The following is a 13587-nucleotide window of genomic DNA, read 5'->3' as shown; positions in this document are numbered from 1 at the left end:
GTGTGTCATGTGTGATTGTGGCTACACACATGTTATGTGCATGTGTGGAAGTCAGAGAACAACTTTTGGGACTGATTTTCTCCCTTTCACCTTTATATGGGTTTTGGGGCTTGTGTGGTAAGCACTTTTTCCACTGAGCCACCTCACTGGCACTTACTGTCCTGTTTTTAAAAATTGATTAATTGTGTGCCTATAAGAGTGTGTGGTAGGTAATGAGAGGACAACTTGCATGAGCTGACTCTCCATAAAATGGGTCCCAAGGATTAAACTCAGACTGTCAGGTGGTAGTAGGCAACCACACCTGAGTCATCTCATAGGCTCAGCACTTGCATTTTTAAGAAGAAATTAACAAAAAGGCCAAAGGTGTATACACACCTCTGCTTTTGCTCCTTTAGATCCAATCCAGATCTGTAGCAGAAAACCTGCTTCAGTCTCCCTTTCTTCTCTAACCTCATTCCCAATGGATCACAAAGATCTTCCCCAACTTTCCTTCCCCCAACTTATCCCAGTATCCAAGTCTCCAACACCAGCAGGCATTCACTGGGAATACACCAGCTGAGAAGGAGAGGCAAACAGGTAAGCTAACTGAAGACCTTCACCACAGCCTCCTCGCCTACAAATTCAACCCCTAAGGCTTATCCCCGTTTCTGTAACAACTTAGCTGAAGCCTCCCTTCCTGAATGCCCACATCTCCAGTGGATCCCACAGACCAATCTCCTCCTAACCTCCCTCCCTAACTCTTTGTTTTATCCCAGCCCCCAACTCCAGCAGATACTCCCTGCTAACCCACCAGAACATACCTGTCAGAAAACCAGGTAGGCTGTCGGCAGTGCTTCTCTTTTTCCTCTGTTCTCCCAGATCTAATCCCTCAGTCTCATCCCCATTTTTGTAGCAGAACACCTGTGGCAGCCTTTCCTGTACCCCCACTCCCATCTCCTGTGGATTCCAGTGATCTCCCCTTCTAGCCTCTCTCCCTCCTACTCATTGCTTTTTACTAGTCCCCAACTGCAGCCAGCACTCCCTGCTAATCTAAGGGCTGCTTCTTCCAGAACAACAGGTAGGCTAAAGACCCATACCTTTCCTACTGCTCCTCCAGCTCCAATACCACCAGTCTCATCCTCTGCTCTGAAGCAGGAAACCTGCTGTGATCTTCCTTTCCTCTCTAACCCCATCCTCAGAAGATCACAAAGATCTTCTCCTCCAACCTTGCTTCCCCTAATTATCTCAGGCTCCAGTACCTGGAGGCATTCCTTGTGAACACACCAGCCAAGCAGACTAGTAAATCAGGCAACACACAGCCATCACACCCTCTGAAAATCCAGAGAGGAAACAGAAACCAAAGAACAAAACTCTCATCCAACGCACACAAACACAGACCTATAATCAATCCAAACTAAGATGCCTAGAGGTGAGCATAAGAACGCAGTGAATAACACCCAGATAGCCCAGCTATCTGTCATCACAGGAGGCCATGAATATTCCAGCATAGCTGAAGTGCAAGAAAAAGACCTTAAAACCAACTATATGAAGATAGAAGAAAAAAAAATGAATAAATCCCTTAAAGAAATCAAGGAAAACATAAACAATGGGAGGAAATAATTAAACTGTTCAAGACTTGAAAATGGAAATAGAAACAAAGAAAATATAAAATGAGGGAATTCTGGAAATGAAAAATTTAGGAATATAAGCAGGAACTACAAAGACAAACTTCAACAGAATGCAAGAGACAGAAGAGTCTTTCAGGCTTTGAAGATACAATAGAAGAAACATATATCAGTCAAAGAAAATGTTAAATCTAAAAAAAAAAAAAATCTTGAACAAAACATCCAGGAAATCTGGGACGTTATAAAAAGACCAAACCTCAGAATAATAGGAACAGAGGAAAGAGAAGTATCCCAGCTTAAAAACCCAGAAAATACTTTTAACAAAATCATTGAAGAAAATTTTCTCAACCTAAAGAAGGAGATGCCTATCAAAGTATAATAAGCATACAGAACACTAAATAGATTGAACCAGAAAATAAAGTCTTCTCACCACCTAATTAAAACACTTGCCAGGCATGGTGCAGCACACATGTAATCCCAGCACTCAGGAGGCAGAGGCAGGCAGATCTTTGCAAATTTGAGGCCAGCCTGGTCTACAGAGTGAGTCCAGGACAGCCAAGGCTACACAGAGAAACCCTGTCTCAAAACAAACAAACAAACAAACAAACAACAACAAAATGAAAACCTAAATGTACAGAACAAAGAAATAATATTAAAAGTTATAAAGTAAAAACAAAACCCAATTATCATATAAAGGCAGGCATATTAGAATTATACCTTATTTCTCAATGGAGACTCTAAAAGCCAGAAGGTCCTGGATAGACATGCTGCAGGTTCTAAGGAACCAGAGATGCCAGCTCAGATTACTATACCGAGCAAAACTTTCAACCAGCATAGATGGAAAAATAAGATATTTAATAATAAAGCCAACTTTACACAATATCTATCTAGAAATCCAGCCCTATAAGGTGCTAGTGGCTATTGCAGGTCAGATAGAATCCAGATAAGTACTACCAATCAACAGCCTAGGTTTCCCACCTGTTGTCTATTTCAGAGGGTAGGATCCCTCCCCCATTTCCCTAGTTTTGGGACTCCCCTCCCCCAGCTACAAAAACCATGGGTCCAAAAGTTTTAAATGAATAAACCCCCATTTTTTTCTCCCTGACCTAGTTAACATTGTCTTTTGATCCTATATATATTCCAGTATCCTGTCCCATCCATGTGTTTCCTACATCCACAACAGTGCCAAAGCAACATCCACAAGTGATTCAGTCTAAACTTGCAGATTATATCAGATGGACTTGCATTTCCCCTCCTGGACACACATGTTCTCAGATCCTGGACAGCAGTAAAACATCTGACTCTCCTAGGACTTTGCCAGCTCTGCGACACTCTCCCCCCCTTTAGGGTCCCAAAGATATCATTGCTCTCAAGTCAGCAAAAAGCAGACTTTTCTGAACACATTTTCATTCCCACCTTTCCATCCCTTCCTAGTTCCTCACTTTTTTAAAAAATTAAACAAAAAGGGAAGATTGTTATTTTGATAGCCTGCTTCTAAGTTGCCTAGCAACCTCTGACATCATCTGCCCCTGCTGCCAGGTATATGCCAGGTGTGTGCTGGATAAAAAGGATCTGCCTCAGGCTCTAAGAGCAACAATCGATAAATGGGACCTCATGAAGCTGAAAAGCTTCTGTAAAGCAAAGGACATACTCAACAAAATGACAGCCTACAGATTGTGAAAGGATCTTCACCAACCCTATATCTGACAGAGGGCTGATATCCAGAATTATAAAGAGCTAAAGAAGTTAAAAAAGCAGCAAATCAAGCAATCCGATTAAAAAATGGGGCACAGAGCTAAACAGAATTCTCAGTAGAGGAATACAGAATGGGAGAGAAACACCTAAAGATATGCTCAACATCCTTAGCCATCAGGGAGATGCAAATCAAAACAACCCTGAGATTTCACCTTACACCCACCAGAATGGCTAAGATCAAGTGACAACACATGCTGGAGCGGTTGTGGAGAAAGGGGAACCCTCCTCCATTGCTGGTGGGAATGTAAACTTGTACAACCACTTTGGAAATCAATCTGGTGCTTTCTCAGACAATTAGGAATAGTGCTTCCTCAAGATCCAGCTATTTCTATGCCAGTACCATGCAGTTTTTAAAACTGTTGCTCTATAGTACAACTTAAGATCAGGGATGGAGATACCTCCGGAAGATCTTTTATTGTAGAGGATTGTTTTAGCAACTCTGGGTTTCTTGTTATTCCATATGAAGTTGAGAATTTTTCTTTCCAGGTCTGTAAAGAATTGTGTTGGTAATTTGATGGGCATTGCATTGAATCTGTAGATTGCTTTTGGTAAAATGGCCATTTTTACTATGTTAATCCTGCCAAGCCATGAGCAGGGGAGATCTTTCCATCTTCTCATATCTTCTTCTAATTCTTTCTTCAGAGATTTGAAATTTTTTTCATACAAGTCTTTGACTTCCTTGGTTAGGGTTACTCCGAGGTACCTTATGTCATTTGTGGCTATTGTGAAGGGTGTTGTTTCCTTAATTTCTTTCTCAGCCCTTTTGTCTTTTGTATACAGGAGGGCTACTGCTACTGATTTTTTTGAGTTAATTTTGTATCCGGCCACTTTGCTGAAGGTGTTTATCAGCTGTAGGAGTGCCCTGGTAGAGTTTTTGGGGTCACTCACGTATACTATCATATCATCTGCAAATAGTGATAATTTGACTTCTTCCTTTCCAATTTGTATCCCCTTGATCTCCTTCAACTGTCTTATTGCTCTAGCAAGGACTTCCAGAACTATGTTGAAGAGATATGGAGAGAGTGGGCAGCCTTGTCTTGTCCCTGATTTCAGTGGGATTGCTTTAAGTTTCTCTCCGTTCAGTTTGATGTTGGCTATAGGTTTGCTGTATATCGCCTTTACTATGTTTAGATATGTGCCTTGTATCCCTGATCTCTCCAATACTTTGAACATGAATGGATGTTGGATTTTGTCAAATGCTTTTTCAGCATCTAGGGAGATTATCATGTGTTTTTTTTCTTTCAGTTTGTTAATATGGTGGATCACATTGATGGATTTCCGTATATTGAACCACCCCTGCATACCTGGGATGAAGCCTACTTGGTCATAGTGGATAATATCTTTGATGTGTTCTTGGATTCGGTTTGCAAGTATTTTATTAAGTATTTTTGCATCAATGTTCATAAGGGAGATTGGCCGGAAATTCTCTTTCTTTGTTGAGTCTACAGAATGGTGGATCAATGGAACCGAACAGAGGACCCAGAAATAAACCCACACACTTATGGACACCTGATCTTTGACAAAGACGCCAAAACCATACAATGGAAAAAAGATAGCATCTTCAACAAATGGTGCTGGTCTAACTGGATGTCTACATGTAGAAAAATGAAAATAGATCCATACTTGTCACCCTGCACAAAACTGAAGTCCAAGTGGATCAAAGACCTCAACATAAAACCAGACACATTAAATCGGCTTGAAAAAAAAGTGGGAAATACCCTAGAACTCATTGGTACAGGGGAAAACTTCCTGAACAGAACACCAACAGCACAGGCTCTAAGAGCAACAATCAATAAATGGGACCTCATGAAACTGAAAAGCTTCTGTAAAGCAAAGGACACTGTCATCAAAACAAAGCGACTGCCTACAGATTGGGAAAGAATCTTCACCAACCCTTTATCTGACAGAGGACTCATATCCAGTATATATAAAGAACTAAAGAAGCTGAAAAGCAGCAAACCAAGTAATCCACTTAAAAAATGGGGAACAGAGCTAAACAGAGAATTCTCTGTAGAGGAATACCGAATGGCAGAGAAGCAGTTAAAGAAATGCTCAACCTCACTAGCCATTAGGGAAATGCAAATCAAAACAACCCTGAGATTTCACCTTACACCCATGAGAATGGCCAAGATCAAAAACTCAAGTGACAACACATGCTGGAGAGGTTGTGGAGAAAGGGGAACCCTTCTCCACTGCTGGTGGGAATGTAAACTTGTACAACCACTCTGGAAATCAATCTGGCGCTTTCTCAGACAACTAGGAATAGCGCTTCCTCAAGATCCAGCCATACCACTACTGGGTATATATCCAAAAGAGGCTCAAGTAAACAAAAAGGACATTTGCTCAACCATGTTTGTAGCAGCTTTATTTGTAATAGCCAGAAGCTGGAAACAACCCAGATGCCTCTCAACTGAAGAATGGATGCAGAAATTGTGGTACATCTACACAATGGAATATTACTCAGCAATGAAAAATAAGAACATCATGAAATTTGCAGGTAAATGGTGGGATCTGGAAAGGATCATCCTGAGTGAGTTGTCCCAGAAGCAAAAAGACACACATGGTATATACTCACTCATATAGACATACAACATAGGACAAACCCACTAAAACCTGTGCATCTAAAGAAACTAAGCAAGAGAGAGGACCCTAACTAAAATGTCTAATCCCCATCTGAAAAGGCAAAGAGGATGGACATCAGAAGAAGAAGAAAACAGGAAACAACCTAGGAACCTACCACAGAGGGCCTCTGAAAGCCTCTGCCCTTCAGACTATCAAAGCAGATGGTGAGCCTGATGGGCAACTGTTGGGCAGAGTGAATGGAATTTTAGGTAAGAACTGGGAAATAGTAAGAGCTGGAGAGGACAGGGTCTCCACAAGGAGAGCAACAGAACAAGAAAATTTGAACACAGGAAACTTCCCAGAGACTCATACTCCAACCAAGGACTATTCATGGAGATATCCCAGAACCCCTGCACAGATGTAGCCCATGGCAGTTCAGAGTCCAATTGGGTTACATAGTAATGTGAAGCGGGACTGCTTCTGACATAATCTGATTGGCCTGCTCTTTGATCACCTCCCCCTTGGGGGGAGCAGCCTCACCAGGCCATAGTAGAGGACAATGCTTTTGATGTGAACTGATAGACTAAGATCAGAAAGGAGAGGAGAACCTCCCCTATCAGTGGACTTGGGGAGTGGCATGCAAGCAGAGGGAGGAGGGAGGGTGGGATTGGGAGGGGAGGAGGGAGGGGCTTATGGGGGGATGCAGAATGAATAAAGTGTAATTGATGAAAAATTTAAAAAAAAAAGTTACCAAAATGTAAATACTTAACTTCTAAATGATTGTTTTGGAGTGTTCATTTTTGGCTCCATAGCAAAAGACATTTGTTGAGATGAGAAAGTTGGATCTACATATATAGAAGGCCAAAAGACTTTGGTTCAACTTATAAATAAAGGGAGGTCATAACTGTATATTTTGATGTCTTCTATGTGCTTTACTAAAGGAGTGTTTCTACAAATAAACATGTGAATCATATCTTTAAAAAAAAAAAGATCCAGCTATACCACTCCTAGGCATATATCCAAAAGAGGCTCAAGTACACAACAGGGACATTTGTTCAACCATGTTTGTAGCAGCTTTATTTGTAATCGCCAGAACCTGGAAACAACCCAGATGTCCCTCAACGGAGGAATGGATACAGAAATTGTGTTACGTTTACACAATGGAATACTATTCAGCAATTAAAAACGAGGAAATCATGAAATTTGCAGGCAAATGGTGGGACCTAGAAATGATCATCCTGAGCGAGGTATCCCAAAAGCAGAAAGACACGCATGGTATATACTCACTTATATAGATCTATAAGATGGGATAAACATACTGAGCTCTGTACACCTAAAGAAGATAAATAAGAAAGAGGACCCAGGGTACGATGATCAATCCTCACTTAGAAAGACAAACAGGATGGACATTGGATTTAGGAGCAAACAAGTAACAGGACAGGAGCCTACTACAGAGGGCCTCTGAAAAACTCTACCTAGCAGTGTATCAAAGCAGATATTAAGACTCATAACCAAACCTTCGGCAGAGTGCAGGGAATCCAAAAAAGGGTGGTGGGGGGAGTTCCACAAGGACCAAATATATCTGGGCACAGGGGTCTTTTATGAGACTGTTTCTCCAAACAAGAACCATGAATGGATGCAACCTAGAGGCTCTGCTCAGATGTAGCCCTTGGTAGCTCAGTATCCAAGTGGGTACCTGAATAAGGGGAACAGGGACTGTTTCTGACATGAACTTGATGGTCCTCCCTCCCCTCCAGGGAGGAGCAGCCTTGCTAGGGCACAGAGGAGGACTTTGCAGCCAGTCCTGAAGATACCTGATAAACCAGTATCAGATAGAAGGGGAGGAGGTTCTCCCCTATCAGTGGACTTGGAAAGGGGCAGGGAGGAGATGAGGGTGGGAGGATGGGATTGGGAGGGAGTGGGATACAGCAGGGACACAAAATTAACAAACTGTAACTAATATTAAAAAAATAAAAATTAAAAAAAAGAATAAACATTGGAGGAATCCAAGATGGTGGCCACCAGCATGCATTGTAGCTGAGAGCCTGAGAATCTGAAACTCTGAAATTGGTGAGTGGAGGGGAAGCTGAACCCAGAACAACTACATCAAGGCTGCCCGGGAGAAAGGATTCAAACCCTGAAATGAGACCAATAGGACACAGGTCAACTGTGGACTTCTCTGCAGACTTCTCCTGGGGACTCAATTTCCAGGCACTTCCCCTTTTAGGGTCTAAGGCAGTAGGCAGAGACAAAGCAGGCGGCCTGCAGTACAAGTAGCTCATAGCACAAAACACAGTGCTGATCACTATAGCCTCAGATCACTATAGATTAAAGCTGGATATCAACAATAAAACACATAGAAACAAACTAGGGTGTTCTCCTAGTACAGAACACCCTGCTTGAGATATGAGACAGAGGAGTTGTCTCCTGCGCCAATGAGTTCAAGGCTCTTCATCACTTTTTCTTCTAATAGGTTTAGTGTGTCTGGTTTTATATTATTTTCAATAAAATATAATTGACAGGACTTAAAAAAAAGGACCTGCTTATCATCCTATGCTCTCTCTTATCCCTCTTCCTTTTATACTTTCACCCTCTTGGTTTCTCTCCCTCTCTCTTTCTGTCTCTTTCTTTCTCTGTCATGGGCACCTCTCTTTCTCTTTCTCTCTTTCTCCCCTCCACTTTTCTCATAATAAATCTTCATTCCAGATTTGTTGTATGCCATATTAATCATTATTATAACAGATACCTCTTAACACCAGTGGTCTCAATTCCCCAATAAATATGCACAGGTTAACAGAATGGATATGAAAACAGGATCCCTCCTTATGCTACATCCAACTTGGTGTAGACATACTCTCAGGGTAAAGGGTTAGAAAAAGATATACTAAGCAACTAGACCCAAGAAGGAAGCTGGAGGATCATTCTGATATCTAATAAAATACACTTTTAACCAAGATTAGTCAAAAGAGATGGGGAAGGACACTTTGTATTCATCAAGAGAAAAATCCACCAAGATGACGTCTCAATTCTGAATATCTATACTCTAAATGTAAGGCCATCCACATTCGTAAAAGAAACATTACTAAAGCTTAAATCAACATATCAACCCCCACATATTAATAATGGAGACTTTAACCCCCCACTCTCACCAATGGGCAGGTCATAAGACAACAACTAAACAGAGAATGCTGGAGCTAAGAGACATTATAGTTCAAATGGATCTAACATATATACAGAACATTTCATCCAAACATGAAAGAATATACCTACTTCAAAGTACCTTATGGAACTTTTTTTTAAAACTGCCCATATACTTTGACACACACAAGTCTCAACAGATATAAGAAAATTGAAATAACTTCCTGCATCCTATCAGATCACTATAGATTAAAGCTGGATATCAACAATAAAACACATAGAAACAAACACATAGAAACTGAACAACTCGTTCTTGAATGAAAAATGGGTCAAGGCAGAAATAAAGAAAACAACTAATGACTTTCTAGGATTCAATGAAAGCAAATGCACAGCATATCCAAACTTATGGGACATAGTGAAAGCAACTAAGTGCTTACATAAAAAAACAAAACAAAATAAAAAATGGGAGAGATCTCATACTAGCAACCTAACAGCACACCTAAAAGCTTTAGAACAAAAAGAAGTAAGCACACCCAGAAGGAGTAGATGGCAGGAAACAATCAAACTTGGGGCTAAAATCAACAAAATAGAAACAAGGAGAACAATACAAAGAATAAATGAATCAAAGGGTTTTCTCTTTGAGAAAATCAACAAGATAGACAAACCCTTATTCAAACTAACTAAAAGTCACAAAGATAGTGTTCAAATTAATAAAATCAGAAATAAAAAGGGAGACATAACAAACATCAAGGAAGTTTAGAGAATCATAAAAATATACCATAAAAACCTGTACTTCACAAAATTGGAAAGTCTAAAATAAATGGATAAGTTTGTCAATAGATTCACTTACCAAAGTTAATTTAAGAAAAGATGAACAATTTAAATAGACCTACAATACCTAGTGAAATAGAAGCAGTTATTAAAAATCTTTTCCAAACAACAACAAAACAAACAAAAAACACAGGGCCAGATGGTTTTAGTGCAGAATTCTACCAGACTTTCAAAGAAGAGTTAATAACAATACTCCTCAAATTATTCCACAAAATATAAACAGAAGGAACACAGGAATAGAAGGAACAAAACATAAACAAGGAACAGAAGGCCACAATTATTCTGATGTCCAATCCACATAAAGACTCAACAAAGAAAAAGAGTTACAGACTAAATTTACCTTGTAAACATAGATGCAAAAATAATAAAATGCTTCCAAACTGAATCTAAGAACACATCAAAAAGATCATCCATCATGATCAAGCAGGCTTCATCCCAAAGATGCAGGAATGGTTTAATACAGGAAACCAATAAATATAACTCAACATAAAAACAAACTGAAAATAAAAAAAACACATAATTATCTCATGAGATGAGATGGTGTCAGTGCAGGACTTGGGTTCTGATTTGGCTTGGGAGATCTCCTTTACTTAATACTCTGTATGTTGGGTCTGAAGACTTCTTCCAGAGGCAGGTACCCAAACATTACCAGAATTTCATGAAAGAATACCTTCTTTCATATCTTTTTTGGGTTGTGCTATAGATGGGGATGAGAAGCAGGAGGAGACAAAGTTTCTTGCTAAGTTAGTAAATACATAGTGTTATCCTATGTCACTATGGCTGTTAAATTTTTTACATTTTTTTGTATTTGTGCATGTGAGTACCTGTTTGTCCATATGTGTACCACATGTGTGCAGGTGCCCACAAACGCCAGAAGAGGGAATCAGGATTCCTGGAACTGGACTTAACAGGTGGTTATGTGCTACCAGATGCGGATAAGGAGAACTAAACTTGAGCACACTGCAAGAGCAACCAGTGTTCTTAGTCACAGTGTCATATCTCCAAGTGTATCTTTTTAAATGTTCTTTAAGGACCCAACCTAGGGGCTGGAGAGATGGCCCAGAGGTTAAGAACACTGGCCCTTCATCCAAAGGTCCTGAGTTCAAGTCCTAGCAACCACATGGTAGCTCACAAACATCTATAATGAGACCTGGTGCCTTCTTCTGGTGTGTAGGCATACATGCAGACAGAATGCTGTATATTAAGAAAAAGTCCCCAACCTAAATAGATCCCATCATTCCTATAAAAGGATCAGGACAAGGGTTCTTTACAAAGAAGGCAGGAAAACTTGTGGTGAAGACATTAGTTTGAGGTACACAGCACATGGCACTTTTCTAGTTCTTTTTCTTTGCATCCTTTTGTTTTCTTCCTTCCAATCCACTCTCTTCCTTTCTTTTTTTTTTTTTTTTTTTTTTTTTACTTTTTTTCACTCTCTTCCTTTCTATCTGCATCCATTCATCTGTCCTCTGTCCCACTGTCCATTTCCTTTTATCCCTTCATCAATTCAGTTTTTATTGGCCTGTGCCTGAGATAGAGGGAAGTTCCTGGGAAATCAGAGTCTGAGGAGCAGAGGACAGACACATGACCATGAAATTATAACCCAGGACAGGAAGAACATTCCTGAAGCTGATCTGATGATCTGACCACAAAGTTTTCTTCTGCCTCAGGGTAAAAACCTGAGCTCACTCCTGAATACTCCCATAATCCATGTTTGACCTGTTGGCCCTTATTACTATCTACTTGCAAGGTATGTCCAGAATAGGAAATGCCTTCCCTCTCTGTCACTCTGCCAGGCTAGTTGCAATCCTTGCTTATATGGGTCATTGTTCTATTCTGTTAAATGGTCTCCCTGTTGTCAGCTCCCTCCTCCTTCCTGTTTATTACTTTCTTGGACACCAGAGTGACTGTCTCAGACTAAGAAATAGACTGTGCAGTGTCTCAGAACCCTGACAAGTCTACCCTCCCACTCCCCGACCTGCATTTCATTTCTTGAACTCCCCTCAACCATGTCCTTCTTCTGGTATTAGCATGGTCTCATAGTCCCTCTAATGTACTCAGCACATTCCTGCTTCAGGGTCTTTAAGCATGTATTTTATTCTACCTGACTGTTCTTCATGCAAGCTATGATTTGAACATCCCTCTAAAGCTTAGCACATTTAAATTTAATTACCATTATGATGGGTATTGGGAAGTGGGATATTAAGAGGTGACCAGGCCATGGGGCAATGCCCTTTGGAATAGTCTGTGACTGTAAGAGTGTGGTTGTTACAAATTTGACTGGATTTCTTCTTTGTTTCATGTGTACTCACTTGCCCTTCTGCCACATTGTGGTTCAGAGTGGAAACCTTTACCAGATATAACTTCTTAATCCTGGTATTTTCATCCTCTAGAACCATGAGAAAAAAAACTTCTATTGTTTATAATTCACCCAGACTCTGGTATTCTATCACAACCACAGAAAAAGGACCAAGACAATCTAGATTGGGAGCAGCTCCCTCCCCTGTTTCTTCAGTTTCTTCAGGTTCTTCCTTTAATGTCATCTGCTTACTAGTGTTTCCTAGTCACACCATCTAAAAAAGAAACTCCACTTCAGCTCCTCCCTTTTTTTCTTATCAGTCTTAATTTCCCTAATACAGGTTTTACTTGCTGGTTTACTGCTCCCTCCCTGTAGTCCCATGAAAATGGGAGTTCTGTTTCCTAGGCTTTCTCAATTTTCAGCACTGAGATCAGTGCTCAGGTGATTCTAAGTGCTCTTTGTATACCACCAGTGAGCAAGTGGCAGGGATGCAAAGGTAGGCATGTGTAAAGTAGCATGCAAGAGCAGGCATCACTGTGGGTGTGGAAGGGAGGATCTCTTAAAAAGGTGTGAGAAAGGAAGTAGAAGTACATGCCTCGCTAGAGAAGGAAAAGGGAAGAGATGAAGCCAAAAGAGGTAGACACTGAAGGAGTACTGATGTGTGGGCCCCATACATACTGAAGGCAGATCCTGAAGGCGTTAGAGAAGGCTAGGCAGATAACCTGGTCAAGAAGATGAATTTAGTGCCAAAGGTTGGATTAGAACCAGGAGGGTTTTTCTCCCTAGCTCCCCCATTTATCACTGTGAACCATCTCTTAGCTGCAGTAACAGAGCTGGTTAGTAGCCAAGGCGTGCATATGCTATGACAGGGCTTGTCCCATATATATGTATGGAGCGCTGGGACATTAATTTTTCAGGCATAAAAAAAAATCAGAGTGATGAATGAGCACTTTTTTGCCATAAACAAACAAAACAAAACCAAAAAAGCCCCAGGTAAGGTTTGAACCTGGGTAGAGCACAATCTAGAAGATAGTTCTAAGACTCACCCTCCAGTGCGCTGAGGTTGACACTGAGTGCTTCCACTTCATTGGTGGCAATGGGACAGAGCTAGACCAAAAGAATTTTTGAAAAACCATGTTATCATATTGAAAATAAGCCTTCTGCTTAGTAGACATCATCCCTGTGGCCATGGCAATGCTCCTTTAAGTTTCCTGATGCTCTTAGTCTTCAGACACCACATATATGGGCAGTGTTTTCAGGTTGAGCTTCATAGCAACTGAAACCACACCCAATTAGCCCCATAAAAGAGCTTTGCTTTCCTCTCTAGACAGGTTAAGGCGTGTGCTCTGTCCATGCTGTTGGTGTCATACCAGAGGAACCTGCTCCCAAAGCAGCTGTTTC

At 40.7% G+C, this 13587-nt stretch overlaps 1 protein-coding gene across 2 annotated transcripts in view; it reads right to left on the bottom strand.

Annotated features, from left to right (window-relative positions):
* The window catches only part of Bpifc (BPI fold containing family C), a 75724-nt gene that overhangs the window by 23891 nt on the left and 38246 nt on the right, over positions 1-13587 (bottom strand). For both annotated transcript variants that reach the window (XM_021626773.2, XM_060377808.1), the window contains exon 8: positions 13233-13293. In XM_021626773.2, the coding sequence (XP_021482448.1) occupies positions 13233-13293 (61 nt within the window). The remainder of the gene's footprint in view (positions 1-13232; positions 13294-13587) is intronic.

The sequence above is a fragment of the Meriones unguiculatus genome, chromosome 2, assembly GCF_030254825.1.
Source record: "Meriones unguiculatus strain TT.TT164.6M chromosome 2, Bangor_MerUng_6.1, whole genome shotgun sequence".
Lineage (NCBI taxonomy): Eukaryota > Metazoa > Chordata > Mammalia > Rodentia > Muridae > Meriones > Meriones unguiculatus.
The sequence above is the reverse complement of the archived record's forward strand: the minus strand, read 5'-3'. Positions and strand labels throughout refer to the sequence as shown.